Below are 27,438 nucleotides of genomic sequence, written 5' to 3'. Positions count from 1 at the left end.
TGAATTTAATAAAAACCTAGAAACAAAAGTCTAACAATGACCACCATGAAATCATTGTCGATTGCTGTAAAAACCCATCTGGTTCACTAATTCCCTTTAGAGAAGAAAATCTATCGTCCTTACCTGGTCTGGCCTACATGTGACTCCAGACCAACAGAAATGTGGTTCACTCTTAAATGTCCTCTGAAATGGCCTAGCAAGCAAGTACTCAGTTGTAACAAAGTCACAAAAAAGGAATGAAACCGGACGGACCACCTGGCATTGACCTAGGCACTGGAAACGACAACGACAATCGCAATCGCAGCCCTGTCGACCCTGCAAAGTCCTCCTTACTAACATCTGGGGGCTAGTGCCAAAATTGGGAGAGCTGTCTTACAGACTAGTCAAGGAACAGCCTGACATAGTCATCCTCATGGAATCATACCTTACAGATAATGTGCCAGACACCACCATCACCATCCCTGGGTATGTCCTGTCCCAACGGCAGGACAGGTCCAGTCAAGGTGGTGGCACAGTGTTATACTGTCAGGAGGGAGTTGCCCTGGGAGGACTCAACATCATGATGCCCATGAAGTCTCTCGGCATCAGGTCAAATATGGGCAAGGAAACCTCCTGCTGTTTACCATGTATCATCCACCTTGGCTGATGAATCAGTGCTCCTCCATTTTGTACACCACTTAGGGGAAGCACTGAGGGTGGCAAGGGCGCACAATGTACTCTAGGTTGCGGATTTCAATGTCCATCATCAAGTGTGGCTCAGTAGCACCAGTGCTGACTGAGCTGACTGAGTCCTAAAGGACATAGCTGCTAGACTGGGTCTGTGGCAGGTGGTGAGGGAACCAACAAGAGAGAAAAACATACTTGACCTCATCCTCACCAACCTGCCAGCTACAGATGCATCTGTCCATGACAGTATCGGTGGGAGTCATTGTGGAGATGAAGTCTCGTCTTCACATTGAGGATACCCTCCATCGTGTTGTGTGGCACTACCACTGTGCTAATTGGGATAGATTTCAAACAGATCTAGCAACTCAAGACTTGGCATCAATGAGGCACTGTGGGCCATCAGCAGCAGCAGAATTGTACTCAGACACAACCTGTAACCTCATGGCCTGTCATATCCCCCACTCTACCATTACCATCAAGTCAGGGGATCAACACATGATTCAATGAAGAGTGCAGGAGGGCATGTCAGGAGCAGCATCAGGCATACCTAAAACTGTGGTGTCAACCTGATGAAGCTATAACACAGGACTACTTGCATGCCAAACAGCATAAGCAACAAGTGATAGACAGGGTTAAGCGATTCCACAACCAACAGATCAGATTTAAGGTCTGTAGTCCTGCCACATCCAGTCGTGAATGGTGGTGGACAATTAAACAACTCACTGGTGGAGGAGGCTCCACAAATACCACATCCTCAATGATGGAGGAGCCCAGCACATCCGTGTAAAGAATAAGGCTGAAGCATTTGCTACAATCCTTGGCCAGAAGTGCCGAGTGGATGATCCATCTCGGCATCCTCCAGAGGTCCCAGCATCACAGATGCTAGTGATCAGCCTATTCGATTCACTCCACATAACATCAAGAAATGGCTGAATGCACTGGATACTGCAAAGGCTATGGGCCCTGACAATATTCCGGCAATGGTACGGAAGACTTGTGTTCCAGAACTTGCCGTGCCGCTAGGAAAGCTGTTCCAGTACACCTACAACACTGGCATCTACCTGAATATGTTGAAAATTGCCCAGGTATGTTCTGTGCACAAAAAGCAGGACAAATCCAACCCGGCCAATTACCGCCCCATCAGTCTACTCTTGATCATCAGTAAAGTAATGAAAGGGTCATCAAGAGTGCTATCAAGTGGCACTTGCTTAGTAATAACCTGCTCACTGACGGCCAGTTTGAGTACTGCCAGGGCCACTCAGCTCCAGGCCTCATTACAGCTTTGGTTCAAATATGGTAAAAAGAGCTGAACTCCGGAGGTGAGGTGAGAGTGACTGCCCTTGACATCAAGGCCGCATTTGACTGAGAGTGGCATCAAGGCGCTCTGGCAAAACTGGTGTCAATGGGAATTGGGGGAAAACTCTTCATTGGTTGGAGTCATACTTAGCACAAAGGAAGATGGTTGTAGTTGTTGGAGGTCAGTCATCTCAGCTTCAGGGCATTGCCGCAGGAGTTGCTCAGGGTAGTGTCCTCAACCCAACCATCTTCAGCTGCTTCATCAACGACCTTCCTTCCATCATAAGGTCAGAAGTTTGGACATTCGCTGATGATTGCACAATGTTCAGCACCATCCGCAACTTCTCAGATACTGAAATAGTCCATGTCCAAATGCAGCAAGACCTGGATAATATCCAGGCTTGGGCTGACAAGTGGCAAGTAATATTCGCACCACACCAGTGTCAGGCAATGACCATCTCCAACAAGAAAGAATCTAACCATCGCCCCTTGATGTTCAATGGCATTACCATCACTGAATCCCCCACTATCAACATCCTGTGGGTTAGCATTGACCAGAAACTGAACTGGACTAGCCATATAAATACTGTGGTTACAAGAGCAGGTCAGAGATTAGGAATTATGTGACGAGTAACCCACCTCCTGACTCCCCAAAGCCTATCCACCATCTACAAGGCACAAGTCAGGAGTGTGATGGAATACTCCCCACTTGCCTGACTGAGTGCAGCTCCCGCAACACTCAAGAAGCTTGACACCATCCAGGACAAAGCAGCCCACTTAACTGGCACACATCCACCAACATTCACTCCCTCCACCACTGATGCACAGTAGCAGAAATGTGTACCATTACAAAATGCACTGCAGGAATTCACCAAGGCTCCTTAGACAGCACCTTCCAAACCCACCACCACTACCATCTAGAAGGACAAGTGCAGCAGACATATAAGAACACCACCACCTGGAAGTTCCCCTCCAAGTCACTCACCATCCTGACTTAGAAATATATCGCTGTTCCTTCACTGTTGCTGGGTCAAAATCCTGGAACTCCCTTCCTAACAGCACTGTGGGTGTATCTATACCACAGGAACTGCAGCAGTTCAAGAAGGCAGCTCACCACCATCTTCTCAAGGGCAACTAAAGATGGGCAATAAATGCTGGCCTAGCATTCCATGAATGAATTTAAAAAATGTAGAGCAGTGAGAGTGGGAGCTGCAGGTCAATATAGGGCACTCCTGCTAACAGAAACAGTAGTTTTGTCATGTGATTTGTTGTGAATTTCTAATTAATCCCTTCTTTCTATCGGATGGCTTTTCAGAGTGGAGACATTTTTTAGAAGTTGCTTAAAAAATTGGGCCATGAAAAGAGTAAGAAGAAAGACTTGCATTTATTTGCCACCTCAGGATAATGGTCAATGACATTCTTTTTAAGTAAAGTCAGTGCTGTCATGTAGAAAATGTAGCAACCAATTTGCACATAGCAAGCTCTCACAAATAGCAATGGGGATCAAACACGACAACAGCTCCTGTAGAGAAAAAGACTGCTGCAAATTTGAAAGACTGCTGGTCCTGTTTCTGAACTACATCATTCTATGACTTCGTAATTAGCCTTCGCCATTTCTTTAACTGTGACTGTGTTCTGGGTGTGGTAACAGAAGAGAAGATTATTCACTGTCAGGTTTTGGTTTTTTTATGGCTGCTTGACGAAAGAAAGATTTAGAAATGATTCATGTTTAAATTTCTGATCTAAAATTACGTGAGTTCACACATGTTTATAATTCTCTGTACAGCTGTTGGGATATTGAAGGATACTCATGTGTTAATTAGCCAATTATTCTGACTGGATTCCAGATGTCCAGAGGCCATAATTTGACTATAAGTGGGCTATCCACTTGAAAAGGTATCCCTAGGTACCCAGTGAGGTTGTCTGCTGAGGTTATATATTCAGGAGAAAGGTAGTTAGTTTGGGTTTCTGGTCCTACTGGTGAATAATTAAATGGAGAAGAAGTTAGCCTTCCTAATTCCTGGGATACGTAGAAAAAGAAAAAGGGTGTACATTTAACATTAGCAGCCCAGTTAGGACTGCAAAGGAGGCTTGGCCTAACAAGGGAAAATGCAGTCGTCTTAAGCTAAGGGCCTGTGAGAACCGGCAGGATGAGCAAGAAATATTAAATTAAATGGTGTGGTTTACTTGATCACTTTTTGTAGCTTCTTTTCAAGGAAGGGGTTGAAGTTATGCAAAGCAAGTGAGTTTTGATGAAAATTGCTATTTTGTATGATTACCTGCTTGCAAAAAAAAATAGCTGCTTAACAATTTTACTGCACCCATTTTCCTCAGGTAACTCCTGTACATAGTGTACTCACATAATGGTGTCACTTCCCTATAAAGGTCTGCTCAAACAATAAAAAAACCCAGAGAAAATAAATAGATCTAAAAAAAATGCTTTACCTCAACAAAATAACCAAATCTGCATCACATGATAGTTTTTCAAGCCCAAGTGTTCCTTCTGTCCGAATATAATGGATTTTCTCCCTGAAATCAAACAATATAGAAATATAAAAATTGTAAAGGAACTCAATAACTTAGTGTTTATAAAACATAATGAGGAAAGCAAATTTGGCCTCGATCCATTCAGATATATTTCACTGATGAGACTTCAACCTTTCTGATCCAGTAAAAGAAAACTATTTTTCCTTAACTGCACTGCACATTAGAGCTAATTCACCAACTTTGAGCTACTGGTGAGGACCTTCACTCATAAGTAGCAGATACTGGAAATTTTATAGCGTATATCAGAAACTCAGGCATATACAAAGTCAGAAAAATGCCCATCTTTTCCCCATGGTGCGGAATTGTCCAAGTTTTGCATTTTCTTCTCATGGTCTAAGTGCATGTGTAAATGTATAGGGGAAGGTGGTGGTGCATTGTTATTGTCACTGGGCTAGTATTCCAGAGACCCAGGGTAATACTCTGGGGACCTGGGTTCAATCCCTACCATGGCAGATGGTGAAATTTGAATTCAATAAAAATCTGTAATGAAAAGACTAATGATAGCTGAAACCGTTGCCGATTGTTATAAAAACCGATCTGGCTCACTATTATTCTTTAAGGAAGGAAATCCGCTGTCCCTACATGTGACTCCTGGGTCTGGATGCAGAGCAATGTGGTTGACTTTTAAATGCTCTCTGAAATGACTTAGCAAGCCACTCAGTTGTATCAAAACAGCTACAAAGTGTATAAACTGAGTGGACCACTCGGCATCAACTTAGGCACCAGAAACAACAACGGCAAACTCAGTCCTGTCGACACTGCAAAGTCCTCCTTACTAACATCTGGGGGCTTGTGCCAAAATTGGGAGAGCTGAACACAGACTAGACATACTCATGGAATCGTAACTGACAATGTCCCAAACACCACCGGCCCTTGGTATGTCCCTCCAGTAGGACAGACCCAGCAGAGATGGCGGCACAGTGGTATGCAGTCAGGAGGGAGTTGCCCTGAGAATCCTCAACATCGACTCTGGACCCCATGAAGTCTCACGGCATTAGGTCAAACATGGGCAAGGAAATCTCCTGCTGATTTCCACGTACTGGCCCCCCACCCCCTCAGCTGATGAATCAGTGCCCTTCCATGTTGAACACTATTTGGAGGAAGCAAGGGTGGCAAAGATGCAGATGTACTCTGGGTGGGGGACTTCAATGCCCATCACCAAGAGTGTCTTGGTAGCACCACTACTGACCGAGCTGGCTGAGTGCTAAAGGACATAGCTGATAGACTGGGCCTGTGGCAGGAGGTGAAGGAACCAACAAGAGAGAAAAACATTCTTGACCTCACCCTCACTAAGCTGCCTGCCGCAGATATATCTGACAGCATTCGTAAGAGTGACCACTGCACATTCCTTGTGGAGACGAAGTCCCATCTTCACATTGAGGACACCCTGAATCATTTTGTGTGACAATACCACTGTGCCAAAAGGATCAATTTTGAACAGATCTAGCAACTCAAGACTGGGCACCCATGAGGCGCTGTGGGCCATCAACAGCAGCACCAGAATTGTACTCAACCACAATCTGTAACCAGGCCCAGCATATCCCCCATTCTACCATTACCACTAAATCAGGGAAACAACCCTGGTTCAATGAAGAGTGCAGGAGGGCATGCCAGGGGTAGCACCAGGCATTCCTAAAAATGAGGTGTCAACCTGGTGAAGCTACAACTCAGGATTACTTGCGTGCCAAGCAGCATAAGCAGCGAGTGATAGACAGATCTAAGTGATTCCACAACCAATGGATCAGATCTAAGTTCTACAGTCCTGTCACATCCAGTCGTGAATTGTGGTGGACAATTAAACAACTCACTGGAGGAGGGGACTCTACATATATCCCCATCCTCAATGATGGGGGAGCCCAGCACATCAGTGCAAAAGATAAGGCTAAAGCATTTGCAACAATCTTCAGTTGGAAGTGCTGAGTGCTTGATTCACCTTGGCCTCCTCCGGAGCTCCCCAGCATCACAGATGCCAGTCTCCAGCCAATGTGATTCACTCCATGTGACATCAAGAAATGGCTGAAGACACAGGATTGTGCGAAGGCATGGGCCCTGACAATATTCCGGCAATAGTAATGAAGACTTGTGCTCCAGAACCTGCCGTGCCACTAACCAAGTTGTTCCAGTACAGCTACAACACTGGCATCTACCTGGCAATGTGGAAATTGCCCAGGTATGTCCTGTGCACAAAAAGCAGGACACATTCAACCTGGCCAATTACAGCCCCATCAGTTTATTCTCGATCATCAGTAAAGTGATGGGAGGGTTATCAAGAGTGCTATCAAGTGGCACTTTCTTAGAAATGACCTGTTCACTGATGTTCAGTTTGGGTTCCCCAGGATCACTCTGCTCCTGACATCATTAGAGCCTTGGTTCAAACATGGACAAAGGAGCAACTCCTGAGGCGAGAGTGACATCCTAAGCCCAACCATCTTCAGCTACTTCATCTATGACCTTCCTTCCATCATAAGGTCAGAAATGGGGACGTTCGCTGATGATTGCACAATGTTCAGCACTATTCACGAATCCTCAGGTACTGAAGCAGTCCATGTCCAAATGCAGCAAAACCTGGACAATAACCAGACTTCGTCTGATAAGTGGCAAATAACATTCATACCACACAAGTGCCAGGCAACAACCATCTCCAACAAGAGAGAATCTAACCATTGCCGCTGGATTTTCAAGGCATTACCACCACTGAATACCCCACTATCATCATCCTGGGGGTTATCATTGACCAGAAACTGAATTGGGCTAGCCATATAAATACTGTGGCCATAAAAGCAGGTTAGAGGCTTGGAATACTGCGGTGAGTAACTCATCTCCTGACTCCCCAAAGCCTATCTGCCGTCTATAAGGCACAAGTCAGGAGTGGGATGGTATGTTCTCCATTTGCCTGGATGAGTGCACCTCCCACAACACTCAAGAAGTTCAACACCATCCAGGACAAAGCAGCCCGCTTTGGTGGCACCCCATCCACACACATTCACTCTCTTCACCACTGACACACAGTGGCAGCAGTGAGTATCATCTACAAGCTGCAAGGCAGGAACTCACCAAACCTCCTTAGACAGCATCTTCCAAACGACAGCTACCATCTAGAAGGACAAGGGCAGCAGACACACGGGAACACCACCACCTGGAAGTTCCCCTCCAAACCACTCACCATCCTGATTTGGAAATATATATTGACCCACTGTCGCTGGGTCAAAATCCTGGAACTCTCTCTCTAACAGCACTTTGGGTGTACCCACACCACATGGACTGCAGCGGTTTAAGGCAGCAGCTCACCACCACCTTCTCAAGAGCAATTAGGGATGGGCAATAAAGCCTGGCCTAGTCAGCGACGCAGTTCCCATGAATGAATTAAAGAAAGATATAAATACACAATGTTGAATTAGGAAATTTGGGTCTATATAAATTACCATTGATGATAATAATGATGAATGTTTAATGTGTTGATACAACATTTTTCTATTTATTAGTCTGACAGATGGAATAAGTCTAACAAAGGAATCACAAGATTTATAAATGTTTTAACACTTCTGTTACAATTGTGGACAGAGGAATGTCATACAAATGTATTAAACCTTTGTTTGCTACTGGCTCTAGCCGCCATTTTAACATCATATTTTTTGCTAAACTCTATGGTCACGAGAAAGCTATGTTCATTATTTTATATTTTACTCTATACGGCTTTTTCATTAAAGTAAAAAAAAAAAATGCCCCCCTCTTATTGAAGATGTTGACCCATGCTGGAGTACAGATTCACAGCTGCAACCCATTCCTCTGGACATCTCCCAAGTGCCTATACTTCATCCTAGTGCTGAATGTTTTTTCAACCTTGGCGTCCATACCACCTGAGTCGATCCTGTCCTTAAAGAAGACCCATACAGACAGACCCTTTCCCACAGGACTGATGGGGTGGGAATAAAGAGTTCCTTCATTTTTTTGCTTCTTAGCCAGCATAGTGAGGCTAACTGTAGCTAGCATTTCTGGTTGATTAGGTTTACTCAGCATCAAGGTCCTTCCTAGCTCATACCACTCAGTTTCACAGTCCAGGGATTGGAGCTGAGTCCATCCTAGTTGCACTGAACAGTATTACAATCCAGTGATTGCACCTGGGTCCTCTCTAGCCTGTGCTATTTAGTATCAGAACTAGTGAGATATTAACTTTCTGAGCCATTGTGTGAATTATGAAATAGAACATAGGGTTTATTTCTCTAATTTAAAATGTAGTTTCTGCCTCATGGCTCTCGTAATGTTTCGTCAGAGGAAGCGATTATCATAACCGATCAGGACGCAACATGAATTTTTTTTAAATAAAGAAAACTGATCATATTTAAAGCTGGAAAGATAATTTTACCTCCCGTGCATTCCACATGTCTTGCATTCACAAGTGCCAAGCAGCCACCCAGGAGGGCAAAGACCATCCTGCTCTAATTGACAGAATGATTGAAATCAGCGTGTTTTCCATACATTGTGCTGCTGGAGGAGCCATGTGCCAAAGGTGATCGCTGATCTGCGACTCACACAGAGCAGCCTTCAGTCAGTTTGATGGGGGGAGGAGGGAGGGGTGCAGAAATCAGCTTTGTTAATTCTCCAGTCAAAAGCTTCAACCAATGAAGAGTAACCACAAAATGATGCTTCAAACAAATTCAGAGCAGCAGACTTCTGGGCCTTTTGTGCATTTCAAACTGAAAACAAATGGCAGGAACATGACCCTGTGATGGCAGGAACAGATATAATGCATCTCTTGAGAGTGCTCTATAAAATGAATACAACATGTGGATGTGGATTCAGGCAGTGTTTCATAAAGTCTGGAGATAATCAGTGCAACGGTGTTGCTAGATATTACTGTCAGTCAGTGCATTAAAACAGCAGCAATTTGAGAACAAAAAAAATCCAATGAGACACAGGTTCCTTTCTGGTCATGAAATACCAGATAAATCATCCTTTCCCAGCTTAGTCAAAGACCTCTTTTTAAAAGCATTCCTTTTATTCAGAGCATTTGGATCTGTAAGGGGCAGACGGGGAGACAGTCGACTACTCTGAGATGGAGACTGAGTGAGTAGTGAATTAGGTTCATGTGGGAATTGGTGCACGGGGGAAAGAGGTGTGGTATACTTGGTTAAGTAAGTTAACTAAGTTAACAAAGTGAGTAAGTAAGTTAACTAAATAACATGGGTAACAATGAACAGACATGTGTTAAGTTGCAGCTGTGGATTGCATGGAATTTAGGACGTCAAGGTGACTTATGACAAACACGTCTGCAGAAAGTGTAAGCAGCTAGAGGAATTCCTGATCAGGATTATTGAGCTAGAAGCCAAACTGCAGACACTGCACAACAAAAGGAAGGGGGAGAAACATCTGAACACTTTGTTCCAGAAGACGGTCACATCTCTTAGAATGGGGTTATCTGTTTTGCTCTGCAATAAGGGACAGGAGGATGTGACAGTGAGTGAGACGGGTCATGGGTCCGAGCAGACATTAGTGGAGGAGGCTCAGACTTTATAATTGTCAAACAGGTTTGAGGTGCTTACAACCTGTGTGGACGAAAGCAAGGTCTGCGAGGTGGATGAGCTGACTGGCCATGGCACTATGGTACAGGAAGCCATTCAAGCCGGGGAACAAAAAGGAATGTAGTGGTAGTAGGGGATAGTATAGTGAGGGGATTGACACTCTCTGCAGCAAAGAGCGAGTGTCCAGAAAGCTGCGTTGCCTGCCTGGTGCCAGGGCTTGGGACATCTGCTCAGGGCTGGAGAGGAACATGCAGTGGGAGAGGGAGGATCCAGTTGTCGTGGTCCATGTAGGTACAATGACATAGGCAGGACAAGGAAGGCATTTCTGCATAGTCAGCATGAGAAGCTAGGTACCAAGTTAAGAAGCAGAACCTCAAAGGTAATAATCTCTGGATTATTACCTGATCCAAGTGCAAATTGGCACAGGGAAAATAAGATTAGAGAGATGAATGCACGGTTCAAAGACTGCTGTGGGAGAAGTGTGTTCCAGTTTGTGGGGCACTGGCACCAATACTGGGGAAAGTGAGGGCTGTACTGTTGGGACGGTCTACACCTAAACCATGGGATGAGTGTTCTTGCGAATCACATAACTAGGGACATAGAGAGGGCCTTAAACTAAACAAGTGGGGTGGGGTTGGGGGGGGGCGGCGGTGTGGGGTGAGGGATCAAGCTTGGGTAGATGGGGAAAATCAAGAGGTAGATTCAAGGCAGGGTCCCTAATACGAAATGAGGGTCATAGAATAGCAGGAAGAGGTAGAGAGATAAAACCTAAGAATATACCAATAGTCAAGACTAGATGTTACAAAGATAACAGAAAGGCAAAACTAAAGGCTCTGTATCTGAATGCGTTTGGCATTCATAACACAGTAAATGAATTGGCAATGCACATTGAAGTAAATAAGTATGATCTGATAGCCATTACATGGAGACATGGCTGCAAGATGACAAAGATTGGGTCCTGAATATTGAGGAGTGTATGAAATTCAAAAAGAATAGGAAGCCAGGCAAAAGTGGAGGGGTAGCACTGTTGATCAAGGATGGCATTCGTGCAATAGTTAGAGATGACCTTGGTTCAGGAAATCAGGATGTAGAATTGGTTTGGGTGAAGATGAGGAATAGTAGGGGAAAGAGGTCACTGGTGGGAGTGGTCTACAGGCCTCCTAACAGTAACCACAATTTAAGGCAAAGTATACAAGAAGAAATATTGGTTGCTTGTGATAAAGGGACAGAAATAATTATGGGTGATTTTAATCTACGTATAAACTTGAAAAATCAGAATGGCAGTAGTAGCCTGGATGAGGAGTTCACAGAATGCTTTGAAGATGGTTTCTTAGAGCAGCACATTCTGGAACCAACCAGAGAGCAGGTTATATTAGACTTGGCATTGTGTAATGTGACAGGATAATTAATGACCTCAGAGTAAAGGCATCCCTAGGTAGCAGTGACCACAATATGATTGAATTTTACATCCAGTTTGAAAGGAAGAAGAGTGGGTCTAAGGTGAGTACCTTAAACTTAAATAAGGGCATCTATGTGGGCATGAAAGCTGAGCTAGCTAAAGTGAACTGGGATACTATGCTAAGGGATGGATCAATAGAGAAGCAGTGGCAGACATTTGAGGGGATATTTCAGAATACTCAGAATAAGTATATTCCTAAGATAAAGAAAAATTCTAAAAGGAGGACCCACCATCCATGGTTAAGTAAAGAAGTTAAGGAAAGCATCAAATTTAAGGAAAAAGCATATGAGTGGCAGGTCAAATGATTAGTCAGAATACAAAGAATGACAGAGAATGACTAAAAGGTTGATCAAAGATAAGAAATTAATGTATGAGAGGAAGTTAGTTAGAAATGTAGAAGCAGGTTGCAAGAGTTTATACAGGTATTTAAAAAGGGAAAGTGTAAGTAAATTGAGTGTTGGTCCTCTAGAGACTGACAACGGGGAGTTAATAGTAAGCAATAAGGAAATGGCAGATGAAATGAACAAATACTCTGGCCAGGATTTTCTCCTTGGTGATTTGGGGGTGGGGCCCGCTCCCCGAGGGGAAAATGACGCGGGATGATGTTGGGAGGAATCCCCGATGTCATCCCAGGCCATTTAAATCTTAAGGAAGGCGGGCGGACAGCGAAATCAGCTGTCCATCTGCCAACCTGTCAATGGCCAATTAAGACCATTGACAGGCTCATTAAGATAGTTAAGTGCCCTGCCCAGCCAACCTTAAGGCTGGCGGGCGGGCCAGGAGCCCCAGCTGCCTGTAGATTATTAATGAAACTTCATCCACTGGCGGGATGAAGTTTCATTACCGTTTTGTAAAAATATAATAAATTTTATGAGTTTTTTGTCAACATGTCCCATCTCATGTGACATTGTCACATGAGGGGGACATGTTAATAATTTTAAAATGTCTATTTTTTGACTTTACTTGCCTTTCACTAAACTCCCTGAGACAGGACTTTGCCTCAGGGAGCAGTGTGCACTTTGACAGTTGGGGATTCCCTCCCCTCCTGGAACAGGAAGCGCGGAGACATTTCCTGTCAGGCAGGCTGCTGGGCAGGCCTTAATTTGCCCGCCCCTCAAAATGGCGGTGGGTCCCGTTTCGGCCGCAGGATTTGGCCACCGGGCCACTGCCGAACCAGTGAGGCCCGACCACCAGCCAAGGGCTAAATTCTGCCCTCTGCTTCTGTCTTCACTGTAGAGAATAAAAAAAAATTCCAGTAATAGCTGTAAATCAGGAGGTGGAAGTGAGAAGGGAATCTGGTGAAATTACAATCACTAGGGAAGCAGTACTGAGCAAACTCATGGAGCTGCGGGCTGACAAGTCTCCGGATCCAGATGGACTTCATCCTAGGGTCTTAAAAGAGGTGGCTATTGAGGCAATGGATGGTGTGGTGCTAATTTTCTAAAATTTGCTAGATTCTGGAAAGGTTCCATCAGACTGGCAAGTAGCAAATATAACCCTGCTATTAAAGAAGGGAGGGGGAAGAAAACAGGCAACTATAGGCCAGTTAGCTTGACATCTGTTGTGGGGAAGGTGGTAGAATCGATCAATAAAGGCAGGATTTTTACCTTGTCGGGTGGGCGGGCCTCGGAGCAGTTGCGTAACTGGCTACCACCCGCGATCGGGCCCTGACATTGATTTCACGCTGGCTGGCCAATTAATGCTGAATCATGCGCTGCAACGCTGAACGCTGTTGGGGTGGGAGTGAAAGGGCCGCGAGCGTGGACATCTGCGCATGCGCACGGGTGCAGGCACTGGAAACTCCCTGAAGGAACAGAACTTCCTCAGGGGAGCTGAAGATTTGAAAGAACATAAATAAAGAATTTAAAAATGTTAAAAACACATCCCCGCATGTGACTCTGTCACATGAGCAGGGACATGCTAGAAACGAGATTTCAACATTTTTTATTTCACTTTTAATCCCTGTTAGAAACCTCATCCTGCCCCTGGATGAGGTTTCATAAAAATCCGAAGTCTGCCTGGCCGATTCACCTGCCCACCAACCATAAGTTTGGATGGGCAGCAACAAATTTCATTTAATTATTATTTTAATGGTCTTAACAGGCCTGTTAATTGTCAGCGGGTGCGCTGCCTAGTGAAATATTGCGCGAGTGCGTGATGACGTCGGGACACTCACCCGATGTCACCGCGCATCATTTTACACTCGAGTGGGTTGGGCGTATGCCCGCATGCTGAGCGAAAAATTCTGGCCTGAAGAGTTTTTGTCTGTGCACTTAGAAAACTGAAGGTAATCAGAAAGAGTCAGCATGGTTTTGTGAAAGGGAAATCATATTCAACCAATCTATTGGAGTTTTTTGAAGGAATTACATGCGCTGTGGATAAAGGGAAGCCAGTAGAGGTATTGTACTTGGATTTACAGAAGGTATTTGATAAGGTGCCACATCAAAGGTTACTGTGCAAAATAAAATCTCCTGGTGCAGGGGGTAACATATTAGTATGCATAGAACATTGGCTGGTTGCCAGAAAACAGAGGGTATGCATAAATGGGCCTTTTTATGATTGGCAGGATATGATGAGTGGAGTCCTGCAGGGGTCTGTGCTGGGGCCTCAACTTTTTACTATTCATATCAATGAATTAGATGAGGGGACTGAAGGCATGTTAACTAAATTTGCAGATGACACAAGAATAGGTTCAGGAAGTACTGTGAAGCGGATGTGAGGAGGTTGCAGACGGATATAGATAGGTTGAGTGAGTGGGCAAAAATGTGGCAGATGGAGTATAATGTGGGAAAATGTGAAGCTGTTCACTTTGGCAGGAAGAATATAAAAGCAGAGTATCACTTAAATGGCGAATCGCTGCAGAATTCTGATCTGTAGAGGGATCTAGGTGTTCTAGTGCATGAGTCACAAAAAGTTAGTATGCAGGTACAGCAAGTAATTATTATGAGAGGGAGTGAACATAGAAGCAAGGGTGTTATGCTTCAGGACATTGGTGAGATCACAACTCGAATGTTGTGTAAGGAAGGAGGTAAATGCGTTGAGGTGGTTCAGACGAGGTTTACTAGATTGATACCTGGAATGAGCAAGTTGTCTTATGAGGAAAGGTTAGATAGACTGGGCTTGGTTCCACTGGAGTTCAGAAGAGTGAGGGGTGACTTGATTGAAGTACATAAGATCCTAAACGGCCTTGCCAAGGTGGACGTGAAAAAGGTAGTTTCTCTTGTGAGTGAGTCCAGAACTAGGGATGCTGTTTTAAAATTAGGGGTCGCCCTTTTAGGAAAGAGGTGAGGAGAATTTTTCTCTCTCAGAGGGTTGTGTGACTTTGGAACTCTGCCTCCAAAGGCGGTGGAGGTGGGGTCATTGAATATTTTTAAGGCAGAGGTAGATAGATTCTTGTTAGGCAAGGGAATCAAAGGTTATTGGGGGTAGATAGGAATGTGGACTTCAAAACACAAATAGATCAGTCATGATTTTAATGAATGGTGGAGAAGGTTCGAGGGGCCAAATGGCCTATTTCTGCTCCTATTTTATATGTTGTCTTTCTTCATTTTTCCTGCTAGTGATTTGTTTCTGCAACAGTTAGTGCATTTTGACTCAATGGTTTACAACTCCCCAAACTTAAGCAGCAATTCAGATAAAACCTGAGATCATTCTCTTTTGTAGCAGCAATTACAGCTTGGTTGCTTTAAAAAAAAAATTGAGATCAGCTCCTCCCTCCCCAAATGTGGCGAACACCAAGTCAGATGGTGTACATTCTGTCATTTACAAGGTGCTGGGAGATTAGTATTTATTTGTGTTCTGTAAAATATCAAGTTTAGTCTGCTCCACTATTCAATTCAACCATGACTGACATGATTCTTACCTCCACTTATCTGTTTTAGTTCCATATCTCTTAGTACCCTTATTTAACAAAAGTCTATCAAGTTCAGTTATGAAATGTTCAATTGACCTAGCTTGAATTTTGCCCAAGTAGCCTCTACTCTTGTATGTTCAGTGGCTCAATTTCCATAAGGCTGTTCAATGCAGGAGGGTGTCACAGTCGAGACTGATTCTGTATTCAGCCATCATCCACACATGTAGCCTTCGGTAGGTGTCGCTGAATATGTTGGGAGAAGGAACCCTGGTTGATGTTTCCTCTTTGTAACAGGCACTGAGGTTAACTGTAACATTCTAACCTCATCCTGGCTGAGATCAGCTAACTAAACACAGGCTAGGAAGCAAACCTGTGACCTTGCTGCCTGTAAAGGTCAGCCACTTTCTGTCTAAGTTCACTGAGCCACGGGGGGCAAATATATATTTGCACAGAAAATTATTTTTGCAGGTGTTGCAGAATATGACTTAACCCATGTGTTTAGAAAACTGCAAAGTACATTCAAAGGTTAAGATAATTTTTAATCAGATCAATATTACTGGTTTTCCATTCATCAGTTATTTTTACTGTACATTCTTGCTTAAAATTTGTTTTGTTAAATGGAACTGATCTTACACAACCGCATGATGAAGCTGATAGGTTTTGCACTCACACGATCGCACTGGGGGTTTACCTTTTGGTCAGGATCAATGCCCCAAAGGTTTTCTAAGATAGCCTAAAGGTCAGCTTAATTCAATCTTATAAATGAAGAAAAGCAAAGACTGTTTGAAGAATTAATGCCCACAAGAATACATAGTAGGGTAGCACTCATCTTATTGGGCTAGCAATCCAGAGTCTTGGAGTAACAACGCAATTATGTATGGGCATGCTCAGATCTATTGGTCATCATGACCAAAATGCCCACCAACACTTAGTGGCAAGTTAAAGTCCTGGAGTAGTAATTCTGTGATTGTGGGTTTATCTCGGAATTCACTGGCTTCTTACTCTAGAAAAGATCTTGCTGGAGGCAATTGTCTTTGGTCAAAAACATTTATTTACATGCTAACTAATTACAAAGATTAAATAAGACCAAGACAGAGATGCCGCTACTCTCTCAGATGCTTCACGCTCATCTCTTCCCAGTGAGTGACATCACTGTGATATAGCTCCTTACGCACATGCTCAGTAGCTGTCATTAGAGTTAACCCTTTCCTCTACAGTAGCAAGTGTGAGACCATAACCTTTAGGCAGTAGAGGGATAATCAGAGGGAAAGCTGAAGAACCAAATCCTTACCTCCACAAAGCGGTAAATTCAATCTTTTGGCTTGCAGGGCGGACTTTGGCTGCTTGTATTTTGTCAATCTGGGATAAACATGTCAGTCCTACATAGTGATATAAAAATACCGCAAGAGAACCTCAGCTGATGAAGTGTGCATTTACCTGAGCGTGTGATTCTTGCCAAGGCTGGGCTGGCGCTCTTGAAGCATTTCAAATATGTTTGACTGACGGAGAAAAGCTACAATCTTGTCATTGTATGCTGTAATTGAGAAAAAAGAAATGACACATGAGTATTTCAATCTTTTTCTAGGCCTGTTGGTGCATTTGCTCTTTTTTTCCCAGTTTATTTTCCCAGAAGGTCTTGATGCGGCACAATTCCACAAATACTGACAGGCCTCCCACAATTCGTTTGTATGCCTCAGTGAGTGTTGACAGTTGACTCATTAATGGGGGAGGGGTATCACAGCCAGGTCTGCTCTCACCAAGGTTCACAGCGCTCACTGGATAGCAATCAGAGCCCAAACACTGAATGTCTTTTCACCTTTTCAATGGCAGCCCTGCTGCTGCGCTGACTGAAGTTAACTAACATGTGTAGATTGGGTATTGAAGCTGTACTGTGGCTTGTCAGCGTTGCACAGCACCACCAGGAGACAATTTGCCTTTTGCAGAATTTTTGTTCAATTGAAGGTTATGCTTATGATTTTTTGATCTGTCAAAAACTAGTGGGAAATGCAGGTTCCAACATAACTGTAAGTTTGAGGTGGAAGGGCCAAGACTTCCAGAATCCCTGGCAACTCACCCAACACTTGCCCCAAAGTATTTATTTTGGTTCCCCCCTAAATTGAAGTTTTTAAAAAGTATATCATAACCTCCAAACTGTTTTTTAAAATGGCACAAAACACAATCTGCAAATGACACTGTGGAATCCAGAAATTGAAGTGATAGGACCTATGGTTATATTTGGCCAGAGGTATGCTTGGAAAGCCCCTTTAAAATCAGAATAATCTTTCATAACATACTTTAGGGGTTCCAGTTGTGTTTCTTGTAAAGTCATTTTACACCTAAACGGCAATTAAAAATCATCAACTTCTTACCCACTGGTACTACATCTTGATGGTGCTGACTGCGAATGGCGGCCACCAGAGTATTGGTAGGTCTGGCAAGCAGCGAGGATCCCCGGACACGTGATACATCAGAAGCCTACAGCAGAAATGTGTGGAAGTGTTTAATTGAGTGGTTTGCCTACACTTTGGATTTTAGTGACTCAATTATGATCAAGTATAGTTTGTCCAATAGAAATGGCTACAGAGTCACAGTTTTTAATCACGTGCGCTAATTTTAATAAGGAACACTTTTAGACACAATAGAGATAAAATGTACTTCACATGTATATATTCACTTTAGGATTCATCTATTAGCATTTGGTAAAAATGAAAGTAAAACACTCACAATGACACAAAACAACTTGTATTTATGTAGTAAGTTGTCCCAAGGTGTTTCACACTTTCACACTGTATTTTTCATTTTATCATTTTACTAGCAAACACACCAAAAAGATAAAGGCCGGGATTTTCTGTGGCCCTGTCACAGGTGGGACCCGCCGTGGGCGAGGTCGGCACCCCAGCCAGAAGTCCACTGACTTACGGCGGGACTGGAAGATCCCGGCAGTGGCAGGCGGGTGTGGAAAATCCCGCCCTAAGTATAAATGCACAGGCTGTGCTAATGTGAATACTGAAAACACATGCCCAATGGCTGTATCAGTTACTCTTTTTACTTACTAAGTAGAAATGCAACTAGCCAGATCTACATTCTCAATAAGAATATGTGCCAACAATCTAAAGTACAAGCCTTATGTGATTTATTTAGTTTAATGCATTCCTGCTACCTTTTTCAGTGAAGGAAGAAAGTTCCCATCAAGTACAATATTGTTTGAGACTTTGGAACCAAGCAATGTTTTGTCTCAGCATGACCCAAAGCAAATAAACACATTTAGATTTCTGCTCTGGCATTGTGCTTACTTCGAAAATTTACAGTACATTCCTACTGGTATCTGTAGAAGAAGCATGAGACAGAACATTCCTATTCACGATAAAATATTAGAACATAATAAATGGGAGTAGACCATATGGCCCCTCAAACTTGCTCCTGTTACAGTCATATCTCTTTAAACTGGATTTTTATTTTTAAAATATGGAAGGACATTCCAGTATTTGGACATTTGGAGGCTACCGAGGGTTTTTTTCTAAATGAGTCATAAGTTCACCTTGGAACTGTCAACAGGCAGACCCGTTCCAAGAAATCACCTGAGCTATATGGGACTTGGGAGGGGTTGTTTGTTTTGAACTGCAAAGCCCTTTAATTGATGAAAAGCTGAAAAACAAAAAGGCAGTCACATGGCAGAACCTGTGGTTTCTGCATTTAAGTCTTGTTGGGGAAAGCCTGAGAACAGAAGCCTACCCTGACTACTTCTCTCTCCATCCCTGCTTTGTTGTGGATGACCTGATGACAGCAGCAAAGAGAAGAATATACCTGTAGTAATAATGGTTTTATTTAGTGTGCAATGTACCTTTAAGAATAATGCTTGTTAAGGAAGTTCACATGATCTGTAGAAACCAATAGGAGAGTAGCAAGGGCTATCTCACAGTCAGTGCCGAGATAAAGTTGGACTTGAAAGCACAAGTGTACTTGCTGCTAAGTATATTGTAAATAAACTTCATGTTTCCACCCAAGAAGTGTCTGCCGTTTAACTCTATCATTAATAGTACAGCTTGACCATAGTAGAACAAACTGGTGATGAGGATAAAACAGGATTGAAGAGAAAAAATCAAGTTAGAAACAAACCGGCACTGTACCTAGTCCAGTGATTGTAAGTAGAAAGCTCCGTTAGAATTGAAGACACCATCCCCTCTCAAAATGCCCCAATTTGGGAGAATTGATCCTTTTGAACTTGCCACAGATGATTGGTCTGAATACAGAGAACACCTCACCTTTTTTCAAGCAAATAAGATTACGGGGGAATAGAAGAGGTGAGCAATCCTCTTGAGTACTTGTGGCAGCAAAACCTACAGTCTGATTTGAAGTTTGATGGCACCCAGTGCCCCAGACTCAGAATTTTGATGAATTGGTGGACCTCGTAAAGAGTCGCTTTCAATGAAAGCCCTCAGTCATGATGCAGAGGCTCAGGTTTAATTCGCAAAATAGAGCCCCGGGTGAGACAATTGCATGCTATGTGGCAAAATTGAAGCAGTTAATGGGACATTGTGAGTTTGGTACGACTCTGATCATTTAGTGTATGTTGTGAAAGAGGATACTATTCAGAAAACATTATTGTCTGAAGTGAATCTGGATTTCAAGAAAGCATTAGAGATAGCACTGGCCATGTAAAGCACTGCAAAAGATTCAAAAGCAATACAGTGTGTGCAAAATGGTGCCATCCTCCACATTGGGCAGGAAAACCTAGCCGAAAGAGGTGTGAAAAAGTGGGAATCTGCCTAGAAGTGGGAAACAGCCCCGCTAGCCGAAGAATAAAGAAAAATAACTTAGCAGCAAAATCAAAAAAAAATTTTAATAGAGGTGGAAACAAGCAGTCTTTTAGTGATTGGCAGTTTAAAAAAACGAATACTATTATTGTCACAGAAATGGACATTTAAGGAGACAGTGCAAGGAAATATTCAAGCAGGCTTGTAAACAAAAGAAGAAGCGCAATGAAATCTACAATGTAGAAGAGCCTGAAACAACAAATGCGGACACTTACTCGTCTAATCTGAAAGTTGGAAATACAGAACCAATACTCATCACAGTGAAAGTAAATGGCAAACCTGTTAGAATGGAAGTGGACATGGGAGCTTCCACTACAGTAATTGGGGAACGTACCTTCAGATATTTGAATAATGGTGAACATCAATTAAGTTTAGAAGAAAGAGATGCCAAGCTAAAAATGAAGATGGGTGAGGATATTCAAGTCAAAGGCTGAAGCAGAGTAACTGTCCATTATGCAAGCCAATCAGCAAAACTACCCTTGATGGTGGTAGCAGGTGAAGGGCCAAGTCTCCTGGAATGAAATTGGTTAAAGGCGATTAAGTTAGAATGGTATAAAATTTGCCAGTTTAGAGCAGGTGGGCTACCAGAGCTACTTAGAAAGTACCCCACCATCTTCAAGGACAAACTGGGGAAATTCCAGGGCCTGCAGGCCAAGATTCATGTGGATCTGGAAGCAACCCCTTGCTTCATGAAGGCGAGACCGATGCCATGTGCCCTGCGAGAAAAAGTCAAAATTGAACTGAACAGATTAGAGAAATTGGGCGTTATACAACCTGTTCAGTTCTCAGAATGGGCAGCATCCATAGACCCCATCCTTAAACCCGACCAGAGCGTCCAAACTTGTGGAGACTACAAAGTGATGGTTAATAAAGAAGCTAAGCTAGACAGGGACCCCATTCCAAAAATGGAAGACCTGCATGCCAAGCTGGCAGGAGGGACAACGTATACAAAACTTGACATGAGTCATGCTTATCAACAACTAGAGTTGAATAATGCCTCTAGAGAATTTGTCACAATTAACACCCACAGAGGGTTGTACCAATATACATGATTACCTTTCTCCTCCGCTAATGCCATCTTTCAGAAAACAATGGAAAGCTTACTGAAAGGACTGCCCCAGGTTGTAGTCTATTTAGACAACGTATTGGTGACCGGATTCACTGAAAAATAGCATTTAGCAAACGTAGAATAAGTCTTAGAACGTTTCTTGCAAGCTGGAGTGTGTTTAAAAAAAGGAAAGTGCACATTTCAAGCAAGGGAGGTAATCTATTTGGGTCACCGGATAGATTCACAGGGCCTCCATCCAGTTGAAGAGAAAGTGAGAGCCATAAGAGAGGCACAGGTGCCAAACGATGCCTCTGAGCTCAAATCATTCTTAGGAATGATCAACCATTATGGGTGGTTCTTACCCAATTTGTCTAAGTGCTGGCTCCCCTGCATTCTCTACTCAAAAAGAACATTGGTCTTGGAAAGCACCCCAGAAAGAAGCTTTCATAAAGGTGAAACAATTGTTGCCTCGTCCAACGTATTAATGCATTATGACCAGACAAATGAATTGGTGCTGACATGTGACGCATCTCCCTACGGAGTGGCAGCAGTGCTCTCTCATTGGATGGATGACTGCACAGAACGGCCAGTAGGTTCAAGAACATTCACCACAGCAGGAAAGGGATGCTCACAGATAGAAAAAGGAGGCCTGTCCATCATCTCTGGTGTTAAGAAATTTCACCAGTGTGTACACAGCTGCCATTTTACAATCATTTCAGACCACAAACCATTGTTAGGATTGTTTAGTGAGGGCAAGGCTATACCACCCATAGCCTCAGCAAGAATAGAATGATGGACTCTATTTCTGGCAGCACACAAATACACTTTCGCACATAGGCCTGGCAACCAAATTGCAAACGGCGATGCCCTTAGTCATTTACCTTTGCAAGAAAATGATGAGCACATCCCAGTTCCACAGGAACTTGTTTTACTGTTAAATTTCTTAGATTCCTCGCCGGAACGTGCTCGACAGATCAGAGACTGGACAGGTTGGGACCCAGTCCTATCTCTGGTACAAGAAAAGTGCTACCTGGTCAGTCACAGGAGCCCGTATCTGATGAAATGAAACCATACTTCAACAGAAGACATGAAATAAACAGCCAAGATGGCATTTTATTGTGGGGAACACAAGCGATAGTTCCTCAAACGGAGAGGGAGCCACTTTTAATTGAACTACACAGGGCCCATCCAGGAATTTCCCAAATGAAGACCATATCACGCAGCTATCTACGCTGGCCAGGGATGGATGGCAAAATAGAGAGTTTAGTAAGGCACTGTGTGCAATATCAGCAGCTGCAAAAGTTGCCAGTGACAGCTCCATTACACCCATAGGAGTGGCCAGGTAGACTCTGGGTGCGGTTACACATTGACTGTGTTGGACCTTTCCTGGGAACAATGTTTCTGCTCATTGTCGACGCCCATTCAAAATGGTTGGACATATATGAGGTGAAGTCACCAAAGTTGGCTGCTACAATTGAGAAACTACGTCAGAGTTTTGCCATTCACGGACTACCAGAAGTAGTTATTTCCAATAATGGCATGGCATTTACAAGTGCTGAGTTTCAACGGTTTATTAGCCTCAATGGTATCACTCATATGAAAACTGCACCGTACCACCCTTCCTCAAATGAACTGGCTGAAAGGGCAGTTCAAATGTTCAAGATAGGCATGAAAAAAGCTAACTGGGAATTCCTTGGCAACCAAGCTAGCACGCTTTCTTTTTCATTACAGGACTACCCCTCATACAACACCAGGTGTCCACCTGTGGAGTTATGGTTGAAACGTTGTCTCAGGATGATGTTGAGCTTAATAATGCCAAATTTAGAGGGGAAGGTGGAAAGGAGTCAGGGAAGTCAGTAAACCACTCACAACTGGCATAGTTGTGAGAGGAAATTTACCGCGGGAGAGACGATATACGTGAAAAACTTTGGGGTAGGACCAAAGTGGTTACTGGGTGAAATAATTACAGTAATTGGACCGCTATCTTACCACATGGAAATGGAAGGCTGGATCATTTGTAAACATGTGGACCATTTAAAGAAGAGAGAGACAAATCACTAAGATTTGGTTCCACCAGTGATTGTGACAGGGTCTGCGTTTCCTGCTGAGGATACTCAACCCAGGACTGATATGTCTGATTTTCCTGTAGGAGTTGAGGATACAGAACTGCAAGTGCCCATCAAAGCACCTGATGTCCAGGCAACTCCGGGAAAGAAGGTTCCTGACAAAGGATCTGAGGTTGTGGAGCTGCGACGTTCCACGCGTATCAAAAAACCACCTGAAAGACTGAACTTGTAAATTCATTACCCAATGTAAGTATAATGTTGTCTTGAAAAATATGTATTTGTAAATATAATATGTATAGCTGAGTTAGAGGGGGAGGAATATAATGAAAATAAAAATAAAAATAACTGGAAAAACTCAGCAGGTCTGGCAGCATCTGTGGAGAGGAATACGGTTAATGTTTCGAGTCCATATGACTCTTCAACAGAACTAAGTAAAAATAGAAGAGAGGTGAAATATAAGCTGGTTTAAGGGGTTGGGGGGGGGTGGGTGGGACAAGTAGAGCAGGGTAGAGGGCCAGTGATAGGTGGAGATAGCCAAAAGATGTCATAGACAAAAGGACAAAGAGGTGTTGAAGGTGCTGATATTATCTAAGGAATGTGCTAATTAAGGGTAGAAAGCAGGACAAGCAAGGTACAGATAGCCCTAGTGGGGTGGGGTGAAGGAATTGAAATAGACTTAAAAGTAGAGGTAAAACAATGGATGGAAATACATTTAAAAATAATGGAAATAGGTGGGTAAAGAAAAATCTATATAAATTATTGGGAAAAAAGGGGGGGGATGGAAAGGGGATGGGGATGGAGGAGAGAGTTCATGATCTAAAATTGTTGAACTCAATAATCAGTCCAGAAGGCTGTAAAGTGCCTAGTCGGAAGATGAGGTGCTGTTCCTCCAGTTTGCGTTGAAATTCACTGGAGCAATGACATCTTTTGGCTATCTCCACCTATCACCAGCCCTCTATCCAGCTCTATTTGCCCCACCCTCCCTTAAACCAGCTTATATTTCACTTCTCTTTTATTTTTACTTAGTTCTGTTAAAGAGTCATACGGACTTGAAACGTTAACTGTGTTCCTCTCTGCAGATACTGCCAGACCTGCTGAGTTTTTCCAGGTGTTTTTATTTTTATTTTTGTTTTGGATTTCCAGCATCCGCAGTTTTTTGTTTTTATCTTAGAGGAATATAATAACTATGGTTTTATTTAGTGTGCAATGTACCTTTAAGAATAATATTTGTTAAGGAAAATCACATGATCTGTAGGAACCAATAGGAGAGTAGCAAGGGCTACCTCACGGTCAGTGCAGAGATAGAGTTGGAGTTGAAAGCACACGTGTAGTTGCTGTTGAGTATGTTGTAAATAAACTTAATGTTTCCACCCAAGAAGTGTTTGCAGTTCAACACTTTCATTAATAGCACATCTCGGCCACCCTACAACAATACCAAAGAGTGTTGGTGCCAGAACACAGCTCTGTTTGACTCCACTATGGATCTCAAAGGGTTTCAATGTTGCCCCGTCCTGGCTGCTCTTATCCATCATGTTATTAAGGAAGGAGGTCACATTAAGCAGCTTTGGAAGGCAGCCAATTTTAAATTGCTGCAATTCTAGCAGTTTAAATAGACCGCCTCTGCTCACAATGTCGAGGGCCTTGGTGTTATTGATGAAGGCATTATATAGTGGTCTTCTTTGTTCATAGCATTTCTCTTGCAACTGTTGGACTGAGAAGATCATTTCAGTTGTTGATCTTCCAGTTCTGAAATCACACTGGGATTATGGGTAGAAATGTTCAGCCAGGATCAGCAGTTTTGATAAGGATAACATGGGCAAATACTTTTACCCACAATGTTTAGCAGGGAGATGCCTTGGTCACTGTTGCAGACATGGTCACAATCTTTATATCATGCATATCCTGGGGCACTTCCCCTCTCCCTCCAGCAGAGACAGCAAAGTTCGTGCAGATGCTGTAGGAATGCTGGTTTCCTGAGCTTGATGAATTCAGGCGGTATAGCATCAGTACCTGAAGCTTTGCCCAGGGCAAGTGGGTCAACAACTTTGCTAAGCTCCTCTACTGTGGGTTCGATATCAAGCTCTGCCATGATAGGCAGGCCTTCTATGGTGTCTAGAGCTTCCTTAGTGACAGTGTACTACTCAAAGCAGTGCCAATCTACCCTACTAGTTACATCCTCAAAGAACTCTAACAAATTTATCAAACATGGTTTCCTTTTGTTAAACAATTTTGACTTGTTAAGACTTCCATAATAAGAGATTCCAGCATTTTCCTGATGACTGGTGTCAAGCTAACCACCTTAGCTTAGTTCTCTGTATTTTCTCTCCCTCCTTTCCTAAATAGTGGAGAATGTTTTCCAACCTTCAAGCCTCTGGAACCATTCTAAAATGTAGGGAATTTTGAAAAATCATAACCAGCACATCCATTATCTCTGCAGCTGCCTCTTAGATGGGATACACGCCACATAAACCAGCCTTTCAGACAAACCAGTCGATGCCTTTTAGAACCCCAGGGCGTAGGTTATCAGGTCCTGGGGATTTATTGGATTTTAGTCTCTTCATTTTCTTCAATATTTTTCTACTGATATTAATTACCTTAAGTTCCTCACTTTTATTAGCTCCTTGGTAACCCTGTATTTTTGGTATGTAACTTGTGTCTTCTACTGTGAAGAATTGTTTAATCTCAAGCTCATTCCAACAGCCATCCCCCAGTATAAATCTGTTTAGAAATTGATACAATATAGCGTTGTTACCGTAACCCCTATACGGTGAGTTTGCCCAGAATAGACTGGACAATGAACCAGAGATCATCCAATCTGCATCGCTCACTTTTGCACTGGCTAAGATATTTACGGAGTTGACCTTTGTGGAGACTTTGCTTGTGCGTTTGTTAATTATGAGTTATAGTTTTGTATAATTTAAACTGTAGTGGTATAAACCTCATGTGGTTTCCTCTACAGCATTGAGCTCAGCTTTGGTGTGGCGAATGGTTTAATACTACACCCCACCAGCACCTGTCCCATTTCACAACATTTAATACCTTCTTAGAAATTGCTCATAATAATTTTTGATAATTATGTATATAAGTCCAGGCCACCCTTACCTCTCCTGCACTGTAACTGCGTAGACGCTGCAGGTGTTGTCTGTGTGTTAAATGGTTCGGCAGCCGGCCATTTTGAAGTGGAAGCCTAGGATCAATAAATGTTGTTGCTCGACTGTTGTGATCAACAAAAAATGACTGGAATGGAGAATATTTCCATTAGGAGAATGACATTCCTCAATAACAATGCACCATTAAATTAATTCAGATATAATACACGGTATTAAAAAAAAAGCTTCAGTGTAATTTATTTAAACCAACACAATAGATCAAAATACATTTTCTTATGCAATGATTTATAGAAGTGGAGGGAAACAGAAGGAGACATAGGCCCATAACTTCCAGTGGAGTAGCAATTAAGTCGGATTGGCACTCCACTTGCAGTTCCTTACCTGGAAATTCAGCCACTCCTATCTCGCCTGACCTTCCAACTCAGACTGGTTGAGATTTGTGTAGTGCAGCGCGCTCCTGAGGCTTTGTGTCCAGGTCTGCAGTGTCAGAGGTAAGGAGGGCACCCCCCTACCCATGGCACTAGCTGCCCTAATGCAAGTAAGTTTAAAGGTCTAGCCACTTTGAGTCCGCAGGGGGAAGGTAAGTTTATAAGGCAAGTGGGCAGGATTTGGGGTGGTGGGTGTCAAGTGGCCATTTGGGGGGCTGGGCGTACAGTTGGGAGAGGTTCTGTGCGGGGTCGGAGGATCCATGGGAGATCTGGGGGGAAGTCAGAGGGCGGGGAGGGTGGTTGAGGGGGTCCCACGGGGATTCGGGGTGTAGGGGTGCAATTTGGGGGGGGGGGTGGGTAGTCGGGTGTCCCTTGGAGGGTTTGGGGGTGTCAGGGGTGTACTCGGGGTTGTGAGGTGTTGGGGAGTAGTGGTGTTAGTCCCCTGGAGGCTCAGGTTGGGTCAGTTCTATAGCTAGCTAGAAGCTAGAAGTGGTTTTAATTCTTCTAACTTCTTCTTGGTGGGTATTACTGTAACTCAGAAGGAATCATCCGAAGTTTGTGATCTAAATTGCATTTTCAGATGGTTTCCAGTCTAGGGCAATTGCCCATTAGAAGTATGAAATTTCCGAGCA

General features: G+C 43.3%; 1 protein-coding gene across 1 annotated transcript in view; it reads right to left on the bottom strand.

Moving 5' to 3' along the window:
• The window catches only part of LOC121276200 (E3 ubiquitin-protein ligase HECW1-like), a 527,663-nt gene that overhangs the window by 140,511 nt on the left and 359,714 nt on the right, over positions 1-27,438 (bottom strand). The window contains exons 15-18 of the mRNA XM_041184341.1: positions 26,371-26,505; positions 17,710-17,815; positions 16,778-16,874; positions 4,408-4,491 (exon numbers count right to left, since the gene is read on the bottom strand). Coding sequence (XP_041040275.1) covers positions 4,408-4,491; positions 16,778-16,874; positions 17,710-17,815; positions 26,371-26,505 — 422 coding nt within the window. The remainder of the gene's footprint in view (positions 1-4,407; positions 4,492-16,777; positions 16,875-17,709; positions 17,816-26,370; positions 26,506-27,438) is intronic.

This window comes from Carcharodon carcharias, chromosome 3, assembly GCF_017639515.1.
Source record: "Carcharodon carcharias isolate sCarCar2 chromosome 3, sCarCar2.pri, whole genome shotgun sequence".
In the NCBI taxonomy this organism is placed as follows: domain Eukaryota; kingdom Metazoa; phylum Chordata; class Chondrichthyes; order Lamniformes; family Lamnidae; genus Carcharodon; species Carcharodon carcharias.
This window is presented reverse-complemented; position numbering and strand designations above follow the sequence as displayed.